We start from the raw sequence: 19,139 nt of genomic DNA, 5'->3' as shown, positions 1-19,139 counted from the left end.
GATGGAGAATAAAGGGTTCAACTTAAGGATAAAAAACCGACGGGAATTTTTTTTATGCATTACACACCTTACCTACAACGACAATCAACCTTGAAGGCTTAAACAAATGAGCTGTTCCTCTCTTTTCTTGTAAATATTTGATACAAAACCAAACAGGAAAATTCTATCTTAAACTCTGAGATATTTATAAAGAAATAACTTTATAATTGATACTTATAGAGAAGTAAACTGGAATTAGATCTTTGTACTCCAGAATTTTTTCACCGGAAATATTGAATATTTTCTAATGAGATACAGCGAACATTTTCTTAGATTGAATAAGAAATAACTTTATAATTGATACTTATAGAGAAGTAAACTGGAATTAGATCTTTGTACTCCAGAATTTTTTCACCGGAAATATTGAATATTTTCTAATGAGATACAGACGACATTTTCTTAGATTGAATTAAGAAATCTCACATGCATTGAGGAAGAGAATTATTTTCTTTCAATATTTCGTACATTGATGCATTATAGAAAGTTTAATATTAAATATGAAAATTTACTTCATATGAAAAATAAATTTATTGCTTTGTTGTGTTATGCATCTTAAACTATACACCCTTTCCTTGATAGTTATGATTTTTTCATTTTAATAATTATAAGCTAATCTTCAGAAAACAGTCTTAGCATGGAACGTGTTAAAGGGGACGGTTGAAAGAAATCGCTAGGGAACGGGTTAAAGAGGGTAGAAGGGCGCAGCCTACGGCATGTGTAAATCAGCCTTTATCCTAAATTCTTGCCGGCGAAATCCTTGGAGCGACAGCGACAGGGAACTGGATAAAGTATGTCGTCAGCAGGAAAGTCCTCCCCGGCTGACGGAGAACAAAATACAGGCTGTTGAAAAGTTTCTGCCTCGCGCGCGCCTTCCGTCGACGCTTTGACACTTTATCGACGTGCTCGTGGCGGGACAACGTGTAAAAATCCGGCTTCGACGCGTCCGGTACTTACCGAGGCGTTTTTCGCTTGTTAACGATGAGTTTCGCTTGTTAACGGTTAAGTTCATTGTTTGGAACTAAGCTCGGAGGAACATAAATGTGTCGCGTCTCGGGATTCTGTCATGGTAAATTGGAATTGAAGGTATTGCTTCGTATTAGAAGCTTCGAAGAGGGTAACTTTGTTAGATGAAATGACTGAATTGAGGATTTGAAGAATTGAAGGTTGAATTGATAATTGATTGAAATGAAGAATCGCGCGTCTAAGATATTAACCCTTTGCACTCGAGAGGTGACTCTCAGTCATTTGATTTGATATAACGAATTACAAAGTGGTATATATAAGATTAGCACATTGCGTACTGGTAACGAGAAATCTTGTTTTTATGTAAAGACACTTGCAACTATGCAACTTCGCTAATTACCACAGCATTGAGGAAAATATAAAATTTGATTTGAATGATGATCTATTTAAAATATATTACATAACAGTATGATGTCTGAGTATTTCTATGTATAGTGATATAAGTTGTCCTCAGTGAAAATTGCCATCCGCACAATTCAGTTCTCTGAAAATTTGACGTTCGATGATTTCCCGAAAACCTTGAGGAGACCGCGCTGACAAGCGGAATGATCCAAACGTGTCTTACCGGTGCCAAACAAAAGATTCCCGATTGCGCGCGCGGACGGCATAGTGTTAACACTAGAACTACCGAGCAGTGAAATCGGCATTTCGAAATTTGTCGATAGGAACTCGAAGAATGCAACTACTGAGATTTCAATTGTCTTATAATGCAATTTGAGTATTACTAATTCAATTTCTTTAATGATTCCACAGAGACACATGTGTTATGTTTTTATCATTGGGAAAGTAGGAACGGGTCAGTTTGACCTATCTAGTAGTTCTAATGTTAAGTTTTGTATAAAGCATCAATATGTGAAATATTTGCATAAAATATCTGTGTTTCTTAATTTTCATTTGTAAGTTTTTCTTATTTCCGTGGAAAATGGTGTGTTTCTTCAGCGAATGAAATGAATTGAAATTAATCATGGAAATTGAGATCATTTCGATGAGTTAATTTTATAATTTCATTGGTGTGTTTCGTTAAAAGATTTTTCAGATGTTAAATAGAGGGACAATCGTACGTTTCGTTGAACGCAGATGCGTATTGGCGCGCAGAATCGATCATCTTTGGTGTTTGGTCGTTTCGATTATGGGGACCGTAATGTGGACTCAATTACCGAATGCCGTCACGCGAGGTTGTTTTTTAAACAAACACGGAGCTGACAATGATTAATAGCACCGACGAATTCGCAAACGGAGGCATAAATTTCGCAGTAATGCGCTGACAGAGTGGTATCACATCGCATGACGCGGTGATAGATTTCAGAACACACTATCAGCTCACCTAGTTCGGTGTCAGGTTTCGTGTTATGGTATCAGATTACTGGAAACGTCATCAAATTAGATGAGCCAGCATTAAATTTCATAAACCTCTATCAAACTCAGACCACTTCAACTTTATTGAATAAGAATCTCGTTGAATATTCAAACTGTGGACTGTGTTCATCCTCTGGAGTCTAATTGATCGTGAAACGTAAAGAGCAAATGATTTTGTAGAAAATCTTTGCATCTACATCTACATCTACAGTGAAAGACATTAACAGTCAGCGATGACCGGAGCTTTCCAATGATTTGAAAACAATTGTACCTCTTAAGATAACCGACACCCAATAAAAATATTCAACAGCATAAGTAAAAAGATAATAATATAACTTAAGAACTGTAACACCAAATCATTGATAATCATTTCTTTCTACCTTCGCTACAAAAAAAAAAATGACGTAAAACACTAAAGTTTTTCATGGCAGTCAACGTGTTAACACTTTCGCTACCAGCATTTATTTCGAACGGTCTTAATTATATTTCCTTCAACCCAATAAATCTAAACAAAACATTAGAAAAATGAAACTGACGAGTCACTAAGTTCCTAAATAGTTTATAATTTCTAATAACAACATCTATAGGATTAATTTGATTTTCATTATGTAAAACATAGGATTACACCGTTACAAATATGTGACGCCGGCAGCGAACGCGTTGAGAATAATAAAGAGCAAACGAAACAACGCCTCTCTCGAATAACGAAACTTTTGTCCAGACAATTGTCATCAATCCTCGATCTCAGATCTCGGATCTCCTCCTTTGACTCCGAATAAAACAATAAATGGCGGTTCCGAAATGTCTCGCGCAAAAAGGACAACTCAGTTGCGAAGTTCAACGACTCGCGAGTTCGTGGGTCCCGCGCCCGAAAAGTTCCAGGGTTGAAAGACCTCCGCCAAACAAGAATCCTTGGACAGCAGACTTCATTCCCGACAACGTATTGACCCGATAGTCCTGATAAAACGACAATCAACAAGCTGTTCCCCTCAAACGCCACCGAAAACACGAGAGACCAGCCGTCTCGCGCGAATCCCTTTCATCCGAAACTTGTACCCGTGTAATAGGGAATATGAATGTAAATCAGCCACCGTTACGACGCGATCCGGAAACTTAGGTATTATTTCGCTGGTCGCCCACGGGTCTGGGAAAACATCTCGTGCCCCTAGATTAGACTTCGCGCATTGAATCTACTTGTTTGTCCAGTTAAACCTCCACGCGACGATGTTCCACCGTTAGAGGATTAGGACAAGTCGCGCACCGAAAGAAGCTGGTTCAACAGCGAACAACTTTCACTTGTTAAAACAGCAGTTCAGACAGAATTCACCTATCAGATTCTAAAATCACAGGTTCCTAACGTTTCTAAGAAAGATTCACAAAAGATTCGGATAACCTAAATATCAACAAAATCACAAATTTCCCTAGAGTACGTCTACAGATCGAAATTACCCAAATAATTGTTAAGAATCCGAAACGATTCAAACTCAAAAATACAAAGTCTAAGAAGTTTAAGTCCTCTTCTTTATCTATGATTTAAATAACACAACCATCCAATAAAAGCAAACCAGCATTCGACCGATCAATCATTCAAACAGCGATTAACCATAGACAAGCTTCAAACCCATGCAACGACCGATCAGCGTCGACGAGGACGCGGCCGGTGTTCAAAAGACTTCCGGCAACCGGATTCCAGGTGGTGCATTAATACTAAAGCCGACGTTTAAATATTTACCGAGCACTGAAGAGAGAGAGAGAGAGAGAGAGAGAGAGAGAGAGAGAGAGAGAGAGAGAGAGAGAGAGAGAGAGAGAGAGAGAGAGAGAGAGAGACGCGCGTCGGCGAATCAGGGCCAAGCTTCGCCGGAAAGGACGCGAGCAGAGGAAACAGAGAAAAGTTCACCCCTTCCCCTAGCTACGGTGTCTTTCCCGGCAGGCTCTGATGAATTTTTATGCTTCATCCGTGTTAGCTTCGTCGACGGGTCCGCGATTTAGCGAAATACGAGGCGAACGACGACACACGGGCGCCGGGGAACGTGGCAGACAGGGCTGATGAAGGCACAGAAATATGCAAACGCGCGCAACGTCCCCCGGAGCATCAGCTGTGTGAATTACGGGGCTGCGGCACATATTATTGTCCCCGGTTCCGGGGCGAAAACTCATCCGGCACACGTACAAAGCGCCGCCGACGACGTGTCGCTAAAGGGCCAGCGTAAAAACATCGCGGCGCCCGTCTCTCCGAGGAGGAATCGCGTTTAGCCCGCGTTTCAGCCGTGTCTGGTACGCGTCTGTCTCGTAACCCGGCTGCGATTCGACTGGGGACTTTTCTTTTCCCCTACAGCAGACGGCTGTTAATTGCTTTTCGGCTGGAGACGTTGATGGAACCTCGGCGTTGATTAGATTTGGCGGATAGGGGATATGCTTGCGGGATGTTGCTGATGAGGATTCTTTGCGGGTTTAACTCTTTTAGGAGGTTGCGGGTATTTTAGGGTATCAGGGTTTTTAGATTCGAATGATCTAATATCTTTTTAGGGTATCGGGGTTTTTAGGGATTGTGGTGGATTGTGGTTTGATGGTTAGATGATGGAGGTTAGCGATTTTGGGGGATATAAGATTGAGTCAACAATTGATCAGAGTTAATAGAGATTGGTGATTGTTGTTCCTGTAAGAATGTAAGTTTTCTTTTTGTTAAATAACCCTTTGCACTCGACAATTTCCCATTAGAAATATTCATCGTTTTCCGACAAGGCATGCGTTCTTTGAAACCAACCAATAAGGAACCTTACATAAATAAAAAAACAAAGCTATTTTATTCCAATATTTTCTATTGTATATCGATGCATACTTAATATTATATATGAGCTTCTAATTTCACTATATCAAATCAAGTGGTAATTAAGGCTCACCTTTCGAGTGCAAAGGGTTAATCTTAGTAGTCGTTTTATTGTAGAGTTAACAACTTGTTTTTAATATCTGTGAGAATCTCTAGAGCATCTGGAGAAGCAAACATCCGTTTGATCAGCGGAGCGCAGAGCGATAGCACATGCATCAAACAAATATGTTGACGCGACTGACAACTAATCTCCGATCAAACCTATGGTGTCTAATTGCTGGAAGAGAGCGCTGACATATCGAGCCTCCGGCCGAATGTTGACTGCTCAAGTCTTCGCGTCCCATAACGGCCGGACTAATGAGCTGTCTGTCGATTGCAACCTATTCGGATTTTGAACTCCGTGACACCTCGCCCCTGATTGCTTTAACAGCCGAATGAACTGCACATTGCCTGTATCTAATCGCCGCGAGACTCGTCCGCCAACGGTTACGCGGATAAACGCTGACTGTTCGGACGCGATAGTTACGGCGATTGAGGATCGACCGTCTGACCCTGATTGACCACTGATCCGTGAACACGACAACGCTTTGACCTCGAGTGCTGCCTGTAAACATTGACATGTCGTCTGATATCACACACTTTATGCATTTTCATTATTCATAATTACACTGAACGCAATATAGAAGAATTCGCGATCATCTATTTAATACTGAATCATATATAACTCTTAAGATGTTAACATTTTAATTATAAAACTTCATAATATTCCAAATATTCCTTTGATTCTAAATTATACGCTAGCAAATTAATCCTTTGCACACGAGAGGTGACTCTCAATCATTTGATTTCATAGAGTAGAACTATAGAATTTGATAACACTTAGGCGACCATTTAAGAACTATAATTACAACCTCTTCCATTATCCTCAATTGAAAAAACAAGAACAATATTTGATGAATTGCAAATAATCCCAGTTTAAGAAAAGATAAACAGAATAAAAGGAATAAAGATTTTTTCCATTTTATAAAAAAATAATTAATAAGAAATAATATCGGCCCGCCGAGAGGAACCGATTCCTCAAAAAACGACGGCATTTCTGTTGCGGTCCTCGCACGGAGCACTTCGCGATTCGAGATTCGTAACAGCGTCCTCCAAGCGAAAATATATCTTAGCGCCTAAAATATAACGCTGCACAATCCCCCACAATTCAATTCTCACTACTCTTCACCACTACCCAAAAATCGCTAACTCAAACATTCAATCTCTCAATCCTCCACCGCAACATCCCCCTAGAATCCCCAATCCATCTCAAAAGGATGCAAACTCAAACGTCTAAAATATAACGTTGCACAATCCCCCGCAATTTAATCTTCACTACTCAAATCGCTAACTCAAACTAAACATTCAACCTCTGAATCCTCCCACCGCAACATCCCCCGAATCCATCTCAAACAGGATGCAAACTCAAACGTCCAAAATATAATGCTGCACAACCCCCTACAATTCAATCTTCACTACTCTTCCACTACACAAAAATCGCTAACTCAAACTAAACACTCAACCTCTGAATCCTCCCACCGCAACATCCTCCGAATCCATCTGAAAAACGATATGAACTCAAAGAGGTTAATTCCACTCCGCAAACTGTCTCGAACCCGACCTCCCCAACTTACAATCGACAACCGTTGTCGCTAAGCGTATTCGTGCAGGAAACAAATTCCCCAGACGGACGCCGGCCGTTCGCCAGATAAAGATCGGCGACGCGTCAGACATTAATTTATCAAAGTTCGACTGGAATTCCGCCGGTGGCAACCTGTTTAACCGCGATACCGGTAATCGCGTTTGACGGCTCAGCGCGGCGGACCGAGTGACGATCGAAACGCGCGGCGACTCGGTCCAATTAAAAATTTCCCAGAGTCACGGCCCCGTTAAAAATAATTACGCGGCGAAGGGACGGGGGCAAGGAACGGGGACCGCGTCCACGCCCTTTCATTTCGCCTCGAATTTCGGTTACGGGCCGTTGTTCCGCAGCCGATCCAGTTTATTTTGAAGCACGCGCTTCGCGGCACAGCTCGCTCGCCGGCCTCGGCTGCTCGTCGCGATAACGCCGCTTCCGCATCGAGTCCGGCGAATTCAACCGTATGATGTTGTTTATTCCGGAAGAACTGCTAGACAGTGGTACCGAGGAGTGTTGTTAGCGGGACCGGGTTTAATGCAGTCGATGATGGAACTTTTCGGCGTTTATTGTGCAGCGCTGTCTTAGGGCACTGTAAGAACCGATTCTCGTGCGTAACACGAATTCTTCTTTGTTGGAAGAAGCGTTAACACTTCAAGTGAAACTCCAAGAATGCACATATTGAGAATTCAAATTGATTAACAATTCAGCTTGAGTATTGCTAAATCAATTTCTTTAACCATTTCTCAGAGACATCTGTTATCTTTTTAATAATTATAAAAAGAAGAAATCAGGAATGGGTGATTTTGACCCGTCTGGTAGTTTTAGTGTTAACATTAGAACTAGTAGTTGAGTTGAATTGGTAATAGCCTAGCATTTTGTTTAGAGTTTTCTATCTATTAACACTAGAAGTAACGAGCACTTAACAGCTTGCCTTACAATAACTCGTGAGACTCGTGGTGAATATTTTAAATGGAATTCAACACGTTGACTGCCACGAGAATTTTTAGCGTTTTGAATAGTAATACTTATTCTTTAATAACAAAAGCAAATGATGTTGAAAATTATTAATGGTTTAGTATCACAGTAGTCACATTATGCTATGATCTAGCTACTTATGTTACTAAATATTCTTATTTGAGATCAAGTGTTTTATTATAATTGTTCTTTAGCAATTTGGAAGCTCCGGTCATCAGTGACCACCGTGGCAGTCAACGCGTTAAGAAACTGTTTTGTTATTATCAATTGATCTTAATAATAATCAATGACAATATGCTATACGAGCTGAATATTGAAAGTAAATAATATACCAAGAGATTAACCCTGTGCGGACGAATGTCGACATTTCGACGAGATGAAATTTTCATACTTGGAAGTCTAAGTCGTAAACAAATGATTTAATTAATGAAATCGCAAGAGATTAGCATGTAGTTTCCTATTTTTCTATTGTTCAAGTAATTTTTATATAATTTAGCTTCATCCGTTGAGGGTTTTGTATATTTCAGAGAATCTTCGTCCGCAAAGGTTGAATAACTTTCCAAGAAATTCTCAATATACCAAATACCAAATATTAGATTTCCGTATTTTATAAAATACCTATTAGACTTGTCTCATAGTTCTAAAGTAAAATTGCTGTTTACTTTGTGATATGTTTCTACCAGTAATAGTTAGTACTTCCGGTACATCCTATGCAACGGATTAATTATTGCGGCAACTAATGGCGGCGAGCTCTGATAAATGTTGGATTCGACTTAGCCGCAAGTTTTTGCCCGAGTAAATTGATACGCTGTTCACGGATCCGGGGGACAACTAAGACGATTAGACACATAGAGTGTTCCATGAATAACAAAGTGGATCTCGCGGGCATTTTCAGCAAAGAAGCTTACCCTCGTACACCCAGTCCGGCACTCCATTATAAATGGTCCCGAAGACCCCGGTGTCGGTGATTTGATAGTCGACAGCCACTTCCGCTTCCGGCCTGTAATAGATGTTGTTCTGGTGCACGTAGACGAGCGCGTTGCCACGTGGCGCCCAGGTAGCCAACTGCAGGGAAATGGAGTCGTTCGCCGTCAATGACGTTTCCGCCCTGTAACGAGAAACGTTCGACAATTTTTAATCTTCGATTTCCGAACTTTCGCAGGATGTGGAATATATTTTCGGCTTTCCGCTTTGAAATCTGCGTCAATGTCACTTTCAAATGTTTGATTGTTACATATAAAGTATTATTGGATTATTAGATATAAAGGATTATTGGATTATTAGATATAAAGAATTATTAGATTATAAGATATAAATGATTATTAAATTATTAGATATAGAGGATTATTAGATTATTCGATTATTAGATATAGATGATTATTATATTATTAGATACAAGTGATTATTAGATTATTAGATATAAATGATTATTAGATAATTAGATATAAATGATTATTAGATTATTAGATATATATGATTATTAGATTATTAGATATAAGTGATTATTAGATTATTAGATCTAAATTATTATTAGACATAATATACACACATTTTAACCCTTTGCACTCGAGAGGTGACTCTCACTCACCACCTGATTTTATGAAACTATAAAATTTGATATTTAATATTACACCTCGTATAATACATCACTTTGAAGACATCAATTAGTTTCACAAGACATCGTCTTTATCTCATCAGAAAATGTTGAAATATTTCTACTGAAACTTTTCCGAGTACAAAGGGTTAAATAATAAAAGCTTTATTACAAAATAAACATTCACTGAATTTTTACTGTTACGTTACGATACGAAGTTTATATATTTGTAGATATTATGGTACAAACATTAATTTTTTATCAAACATTTTGGTCCCAGGTAGGAAACCACGGCCCAGACATAATTTGGCGTACGCATCTGGTTACGGTATGAGCAAATACAATATTATTCCTTGTATAAAGCGGCTTCTTCCAACGAAGGATCTAGTCAGACCCAGGATAAACCTAAGACGTGTACCTTATGATTAAGCTGAACCAGTCCTTGACCCAAGACAAACAGAAACTTTGATAACACTAAAACTCCATTAATTCTGCGTTTAGACAAACTGGCATCCACGATTATCGAAATAACACGTCTCGGTGAATACACTTTCCCCGCAATATTTTCACAAAATTTCCTACTAGAGTCCCTTCCTAAGATAAGAACCGCCTTTAAGGCCCCACTCTCTTTTTGCGAATGAGTGGGAGAACGATTGTGCGGAAGGAATGGAACAGCTTGAGTATTTAAGAGTCTCGATCCAAACTTCACGAGGTCAACGAAAGTCAGCCATCAACGAAGGTCAATCGGGAATAAGTTCAATCAGCAACCAAGTTCAGTGAGAAACAAGTTCAATCAGGAACAAGTTCAGGAACAAATTCAGAAAACCTCCATCAGGGAGTTCAGTTAGTTAGTCATCAGAAAGTTTTTAGTCCCATCATTGGGTAATCCGAATTAGACGACAGGAAGTGCATATATTTAACACGTTGATTGCCGCACGATTTTGCCGAGACAAATATAGTTTATGCCATTGAATTACGTTGTTATTATTACTAGTTTGAATTGTTGAATGTCAGTGTATTACGTGGTACTAGTTGTGATATAGAAAAGTTTCAAATAATCATCGTTCAATCGAATGAATTATAGTAATTCGATTTGGTTGAGGTCACCGGTGACCCCCACGGCATTCAACGTGTTAAAGTCCTCGTGACAGTCCGAGTGCTTAACGGAATAATCATCACGCAGTGTATTTCTGTTGGAGAAAAATCATCCTAACCCTTCCGAACTTCCGCTTACACTTACATAAAGCCAGGAACAAAAGGGTACAAGCTATTCCCTCCACTCCGAACATCCCCACGCACAAAAGAGTCACCGGATGAAATGGCAAAAAACCCGGAATCGAATTATTCAAACTATTCTCAGCCACTGGAATCAGTAAACCGCATTTCAACGAAATCACTCAGCCCCCTAACAACCGTGGACCACTGCGGAGTCCCTTTTAAATCCATTTCCCGCCACGGGCGGGCCAACACGGAAAAACCAGCGCGGTTCAACGCACCGACGCGACGGCGGTGTCCTGTCAGCCGGGCTCGTCCGCAAAATTGAACAAGTTCCTTCGATGGCCCGAGCCAATCCACTATGAAACGTTTCCTAAACCGAGACCTGGTTTCAACGTTGTTCGCGGGAGTGCTGCGTATTCCTGTCGTCCGCGCGATATTAGCGAAAGCGGTGAACTGTCCGGCAGGAAGAGGATCGGGGATGAGGCAATGGAGACCGAACGGATTGCGGAATGCGGTCGCTAGACATTTCCGCGGGGAAGCGGGGGGAAGAGAAAGAGGACAAGGTTCGGTGGTTCCTTAGTACCGTTCGGAATTCTGTAACCTCGGACGATAAAACGTCGGATACAGGGTGTCTTCGAGTTTTCGGGTGAAACTTTGGCAACGCGGTCTGAGGATGAAAGTGAGACGAAAATTTTATGCGGTTGCCAGTCTGCCGGCACTTTGTTGAGGTAGAACTTGGGATTTGGGATGAAGTTTATGTGTTGTAAATGTGAAACTTGTGGTTGAGGTAGCAACTTGGAATTTGAAAATTTGAAAATTTGAAATATTAAATGTTAAATCTGAAATATTGAGATTTGAAGTATTTAATATTCCATTCGAGATATAAAGATTTGAGATATTGACTGTCAAATCAAAAATATAAAAGTTTGAAGTATTGAATATTCCATTCGAGATATAAAGATTTGAAATATTGACTGTCAAATCTAAAATACAAAAACTTGAAATATTAAACGTTAAATGTAAAATATAAAAATTTGAAATATTGAACATTCCATTCGAGATATAAAGATTTGAAATATTGACTGTCAAATCTAAAATACAAAAACTTGAAATATTAAACGTTAAATGTAAAATATAAAAATTTGAAATATTGAACATTCCATTCGAGATATAAAGATTTGAAATATTGACTGTCAAATCTAAAATACAAAAATTTGAAATATTAAACGTTAGATCTAAAATATAAAAATTTGAAGTATTAAATATTCCACTCAAAACACAAAAATTTTTAATTTCAACTGTCAATTCTAAACTATACAAATTTAAAGTATTAAATATTCCACTCAAAACACAAAAATTTTTAAATTCAACTGTCAAATCTAAACTATAAAAATTGGAAGTACTACATATTCCACTCAAACCATAAAAATTTCAAATTTTCACTATTAAATCCAAAGTTAAATAAAGAATATCACAAATCTACAGTTACAAAGTCCTTCACGTACACAGTTCACTCGAACCTGCATACTTCCTGCAGAGTAAGCTTCGAAAAGTGGACTGCCGCGGAGAAGATAAATCGACAGAGCCTGCGGGCCGCGCTGGTAAGATCGAAATACTAAACTCAGGGACACCCCGTACGAGTGGCTGGTTCCAGGGCAGCGGTAACAAGCAGCTATTCGATCCATTCTATCAGAATTGCCCGAAGAAGCGGTGCCGCGATACGAACAAAGGCGGAACGGACCGCGTAAACCCCGGGCCGCAACGCGTCGGTGCTCTCTCGATGCCGCGATTACCACGAATGCATATATGCTTTCGCCAGGATCCCGTGGATCCTTATTTTAGGAGCAGTAAAAGCAGCTCGGACGTAAACCAAAGCACTATGTCCGTTGAGATTGCCGCGTTACAGGAAACGATCCCCGGGGAACAGGAACAGGAAGCGAGAGGCAGGCAGCCGGCTAGGATTTCTAGTGTCCGATCTATTGGCTAGCCGCTTGATTAATATTTATTTGGATCAGGAAGACCGATAGCTTCCCTGAACCGGGTCCACCTTTGCCATACTGCTTTCGGTTAGATTGTCATTCGAGTTCTAGCTGCTTCGAGGACTTGGACAGAAACTGGCAGTGTTTTCTTAACATATTAACTCTTCGTCGGGATTATTCAATTTAATTATGCATTTTCCTGTATTTATCTTCCATCCCCGTGCGAGGACTGTTGGAGGTTTTAGGAATAATACACGGTAGTGAAGTAGGAAGTGGAATTGTAGAGATTGTTAAAATTTCTATCGTTTCATTTGAATCTATGATGAATGTGGATTATCTGGTTTAGGTGTTGGTGGAATTTAGGTGGCTACGGGTTAAGTCTCAATTGGAATGCTTAGAATTAGGTTTGATAGATTCACCTCTTGCCCTATGACTTCTTTCTGTGGTATTAACCCTTTGCGGACGAAGGTGTTTAGAAACGTGTAAAACCTTCAATAGACGAAGCTAACTTATTTATCAATCGCTTAATCAATAAAAAAAAAGAAACTACATGCTGATCTGTAACTGTTCGAGTAATTAAATCACTTGTCTGAGACTTGGTTTTCCAAATATGAATATTTCATCTCGCCGATATGTCGACATTCGTCCGCAAAGGGTTAATGGAATTTGAATATGTTTTATTTAAAAAAACATAGGAATAAGTGATTGAAGCCATTCGTCCAATGAAGTCTACACTATCTACCAACTAGACTTCTATCAAATCCACATCAGACCTAAGATCTCACGGGATTCAAATTAAGCCTAGCCTATCCGCTACCCAAGTGTCCATGCTCAAAACAGTGAATCTTAACGACGTCAAAAAAGTCAAATCAGCTGCTCGTTAGTTTTAGCGCTAAGTATCTCTTTCCTTAGAAAGTTACTTATTATCTTAAAATTATTAGTTATTGATTAACACGTTGACTGCCACGAAAAACAGGGTTTTATGTATCACGTATCCTCTCTACAGCAAAGGTGCAAAGCAAGGATTATTAACTCTTTGATATGAAAATTCTTATATCTTCATATAAAAACGAGATTTCTCGTTACCAGTACGCAATGTGTTAATAGTATGCACTCGAAAGCTTTTTAGAAATATTGAATGTTGACGAGATATAGACGATATCGTTCGAAACTAATTTAACGTTGGATGGCATGGGGGTTACTGGTGACACGAACCAAACCGAGTTACTATGATTTATTCGATTGAATGATTATTTGGAAAGTTTTCTGTGTTATTCGTAATACTACGGTACTACAGTTACAAATTATTATTAGCATATCCACAAACTTCCACGACATCCGAGCGAAGCCTACATCCTCTACTCCTTCGATCGCACCTACTCAATTCCGCAACAACTCCCAGCGAAACTCCATAGAACCCTTCGAACCGATACCCTATACCCTAGCCCCGCGTGGCATAGTTCCGCAGGAAAAAATGTAAATGGATTCTTTCCCTTTTTACGAGGGCAGATCGTTTTACGAGGCGTTGTTAAAGGATTCGCTCGGAGCTCGCCGCAGGTTTCTGGTTTTACGCGGCCCTCGAATTGACATTGAACGCGGCGAATTGAATCCGGGCGGCCGAAGCCTCCGGTACTCCGCGGTAGCTACTCGGCAACGGCGGAGGTAATGAAAATAACTCGCGGAGAATTCATTTAAATGGGCGCATAATTTTTCGGCGACGCCGCGGCGCTCGCCGGTACACCAGTTGTGATCGAGGACCCTTTTTATATTTATGAGGGCCGTAAAGGTATCGCCGGAATTCGCTAATGGCGTTTAAAAGTGACTGCGCCGCGGCCGCAGCGCGGCCCATGCCGAATGTGTATGCATCCAGTTGGCACGGCTGAAAGGCTAAGTAATAAAGAACGGGGCTCGGTGCGTTACATTATTTCCCTTTTAGAATTGAATCCGCATGCCAAGCAGATATACGCGTGTACCGTTGTTAAATTTCCCCTGAAACTAAATGGCGGCTTAAGGAATTTACGAGAGCCGCCTGCTCCGGCTGGCTACTTAAGATTCTCCTGTTTCCACTCCTTCCTCCCTACCTTCCACCCTTTCCCGGCCTCCTTCGCTTCGAGTAGATAAACCCGAAGAATTGTTGGAATATTTTTGAAATGCTAATTCCATTTAAGTGAAAAATGATCTTAAGTTTCGAGCAACTTATTCAAAGGGCCGCGCAGATAGCGCTGTTGCCGATGAAATGTAGGCTCCGAGCGTTTACTTCTGCATCGAAATGCTTCTAGTTTTGGAACTTTGATAGTAAACCTGCGGGTCGGAATGATTCATTTCTGATTTTTTTCGTTATTAATTATTAAGCTTAATCGGACCACGATGTAACTTTGAGTGACATTTGAACTTTTTACTCAAATTTTTTTATTACTTCATACTACATTTCCAACAGTTTTGGGCTTTGAAAATTTGGTCGTATAAACAAGAGCAATAACAGTTTAATCATTCCTTTTATTCTCATAAGTGCTGAGACACATCGTGGTGTGATTCGCTTTAAAAACACGTGGTACGATCAAGGTTAAAAAGAGAACAGCCATTGCTCTGAGGAATTACTAGAGATTGATTTAGCAACACGGAAACTGGATTACGAATCAATTAAATCGAAAGATGCACTCTTGAAGTTTCTATAGAGGAATTTTAAAAAGTTAATTTAACTCGGTAGTTTTAGCGTTAAGTGACTCTTTCCTTAGAAAGTTTCTTATTATTTTTATTAGTTAATTTGATTCATTCGGTTATTTATGATTCATTTAGTTACTGATTCAATTACTCGTTAGTTACTAATTATTATCTGTCGCATTTAGTTACTGATTCAATTATTCGTCAGTAACTAATTATTATCTGTCGCATTTAGTTACTGATTCAATTACTCGTCAGTTACTAACTATCATTTGTCCCTCTGCTTCTAATTATATTCTCTCCGACTCAAATCTTTTTACCGTTGCAGTAACGACGCCTTTTAAACTTGACACACAGAGTCCCGTGTAACGCAGTCCGCAAAAACAGGATAGCAAATTGGAACTGTAAAATGCACAATGTCCTATAATGAAGCGAACGTAGTAAAAAGCGGTAGGGACGCGTGGACACCGTTGAAAAAAACAGAACGCTGTTTTTAATTCACCTCCGAGTAAAGCGAGTCTAGTCACCATGGAGGAGGAGCGGGCAAAAGAAGTTTCTACTAAATTTGTTGTTATTAGGGGAGGGCGGTCAGCCTGGCTGGTGCAACTGAGCAAGGGATGATGAGAAAATAAAAAGTGTCCAGTGGAATCTTTTTGCGGGAACCGCCGTTTCCGTGGAAATGGAATTTGTGTATTTCTCGAGGACGCTCGCGCTCGAGTGCCAATGGCCGGCGTGTCTGACTATTGCCCGACGATTCTACTGCGAGCTAACGTTCTGGACAGTACAATTTCATTCCGTCGATCTTGCTGTACTTACATTGAAACTTTTGCAACGAGACTATCTCCAATGCAACCTTCACTGAACTTGTCTTGTTAGAGAATATTTAAACTACTCTGTAATTATTATCAATCTTAACTCATTGCGTGCTGGTAACGAGAAATCTCGTTTTTTTTATGAAGACACTTAGCTATGCAACTTTGCTATTTACCACAGCATTTAAAAAAATATTAAGTTTGATTCCAACTTATTGTCTATTTAAAATATATTACATAATAATATGATATCTGAATTTTTATATGTATAGTCATATAAGTTGATCACATTGAAAATTGAAAATTCCAGTTTTCTGAAAATTAGTCGGTACGCGATGTGTTATCATATTGCACGCCAATGAAATTTCAGCTACTAGAAACGCGAGCGTCGGTGATTATATTGATATACTTTTAAACGTCAATCAAATCGAAATTTCTAACTTAACACTTTCACACGCCGAATTAACTTTGTGTGAAATAGTTAGGATGAAAAAAGGCCTCCTCCCTTTCTCTGTTGAAAGTGGACTGTATTTGTCGATTGATAATGAGTGAGAGGAGTATGTATCTGTGTACAAGGTTGACGTGTGTGTTTGTCCAGTGAGTACAGCGTGATTTGTAATTAACCCTTTGCGGACGACTGTCAACATTTCGGCGAGATGAAATTTTCGTATTTGGAAGACTAAGTTGCAGACAAATTATTTAGTTACTCGAACAGCGAGAGATCATCGCATACTTTCCTTTTCTTATATTAATTATGCATTTCATATAGAATTCAGCTTTATTTGCTGAAGGTCTTGTATATTTCAAAGAATTTTCGACCGCAAGGGGTTACCTTATGTTGACTACATGTCTGTCTGCCTTTATCGTGAATCTGTAACTCTATATATATAAAAATAGTGGTGTAGGACGGTGTCCTTAGTATCAAATCGGAAAGCCGAACGATCAGGATGTTGCCGATGACAGTTTCTTAGCCTTCGCCCACATTACTGTGGGATGAATGGTTCGTTGTTTGTGCGTGCGTAAGGGCAACCAGGTCGTATTGCGACGGACCGGCGCCGGGATGTTTGGAAAATAGTGTGACTGCGTTTAGAAAATCTTGAGTGGCTGAAAGAATGCGAGGAAGAGTGTCTGGAACCGAGCGACTGAACCGTGACAAAAGCGTGTACGTGACTGCGTGAGTTTTGACTATGGACGGAAGATGCGAGTGAGAAGGGTGCAAGGGTGGGGAAGACAGAGCGAATGGGGGTGTGTGTTAAAAGCGAGTGGGAATGCGTGCGCGAGAGACATTTTATGCAAGATAGCGGAGAGCGAGCGTTTGGTGATCTGTAAAGATCTTGGGACTTGTAATGGAATATCCCACCACCTTGAGGACTCTCCCAGGATAACCCCTACATTACTTGTGGTGGAGGTAGGGGGTACGTCGTCCCTTCCGACCTGCAAGGGTACCAGTAGCTGCGCGCTCGGTGTTCAACTGGCTGAGCTGCCGTTTTCTATGATATGTCAACTGCTGGTCAGTTACAACACCAGATGGTAAACTGCAGGTATCAATAAAACGCCTCCCAAATTTGCTTATATTACGTTAGACACGAGCGAGCATAATTGTCGATACTCTGAATCTACTCGCACCGACGGCTGTGTCGCGTCCAAATAAACCGTGCCGGAACAATCGCAATAAAGATGGATGACCGGCCGACGCAGCGTGCACTCCGCGGGACCGCGGCAGAAAATAATTCCCGGACGATTCGGTGGGCGCGCCGGAATTCCTGGTAACGAGGCTCAACCAGTATCAACGTTGAAAAGGGGGCGGGAGGGGGAAAAAAATCGTCGTAAAACGGGGGGTCGCAGGAAGAGGAAACGCGCGCCGGGATAAAAGGAACGGCGAGTATCGCGCGACCGAGGGATTTTATGGAATTTATAAAATGTACCGCGTCGGGAGAACGGCGAAGAAGAAGGAGAAGAAGAAGAGGAGGAAAAAGAGAAGGAGGAGGAGGATTGGGAGGGGTGAGATTGTAAAAATCGATGGGAAAGAGTTCCGCGGCTAGGGCTCGCTGTCGTGATGCCAGGGCTCCGTCTCGGGCAGCGGCTCCTCCGCTCAAAAGGAACTTCCTCGTGAAAACCCATAAATAAAGACGCGGGGTATTCATGTAGCGTACAGACCGGGTTTATGGCCGGGACTCGTCCGTTTCGCTACAAAGTGCACGGACACGCGTTCCGCGCGCCGCGTATCGATCTTCGATTCCAGGCGCGAGGAGAATACCGACCGCCGCGATTTATTGCTCTTAATTGATAAGGCAACGCGCGCCGCGGGACGGTCGGCGCCTTTTAACTGGAAAGACTTCTCACGGTATGGGGAATTGTGCTTGAGGGAGTGTTGGAGTGTAGGTGCGGTGTGATGGTTGGACTGGTTTGGATTGGGTTGATGTGGTTCTTCGGGTATTGTTCGGGGGTGCTGTTTGGAATAGTTTTTGGATATTGTGAATGTTGTTAATATTGTGAATATTGTACGATATTTTGAATATTGTAAATATTGTGAATATTGTAGGATATTGTGAATATTGTGAATACTGTAGAATTTGTGGATATTCGAATTATTATTGTACAGTGGCTAATATATTTTGATGTTCATCATATGTCGTTTGTTCCTTACTTTATAGTAATGATATATAGTTTAATAATGAGTTAAGTCTCCCAGAAGCCAGTACGGTTACTACAAAAAGCAAAATCGAGAAAATTCATGTTTTGGCTTCTGAAATAATAGTACAAGACATTCAGAAGCTATAAAAAGAGCTTTCTAATCTAGGAAAAACGGAAAAACGATTAAATCCTTCAACAACCAAGCAGAATATTATTTATTCCATTAAAATCGTTTAAAATCAGAAAATACTGAAAAACCGACTCAACCCATTATCTTCTAAGCGACTCGGTCACCAAGTAATTGATTTTCAAATTTAGACATTGAATTTATTTCTATTAAACT

General features: G+C 40.4%; 1 protein-coding gene across 6 annotated transcripts in view; it reads right to left on the bottom strand.

Annotated features, from left to right (window-relative positions):
- LOC116431069 (venom dipeptidyl peptidase 4) overlaps positions 1-19,139 on the bottom strand; it is a 447,002-nt gene that overhangs the window by 180,281 nt on the left and 247,582 nt on the right. For all 6 annotated transcript variants that reach the window (XM_076374132.1, XM_076374131.1, XM_076374129.1 and 3 more), the window contains one exon: positions 8,807-9,006. In XM_076374132.1, the coding sequence (XP_076230247.1) occupies positions 8,807-9,006 (200 nt within the window). The remainder of the gene's footprint in view (positions 1-8,806; positions 9,007-19,139) is intronic.

This window comes from Nomia melanderi, chromosome 1 (genome assembly GCF_051020985.1).
Source record: "Nomia melanderi isolate GNS246 chromosome 1, iyNomMela1, whole genome shotgun sequence".
NCBI lineage: Eukaryota > Metazoa > Arthropoda > Insecta > Hymenoptera > Halictidae > Nomia > Nomia melanderi.
This window is presented reverse-complemented; position numbering and strand designations above follow the sequence as displayed.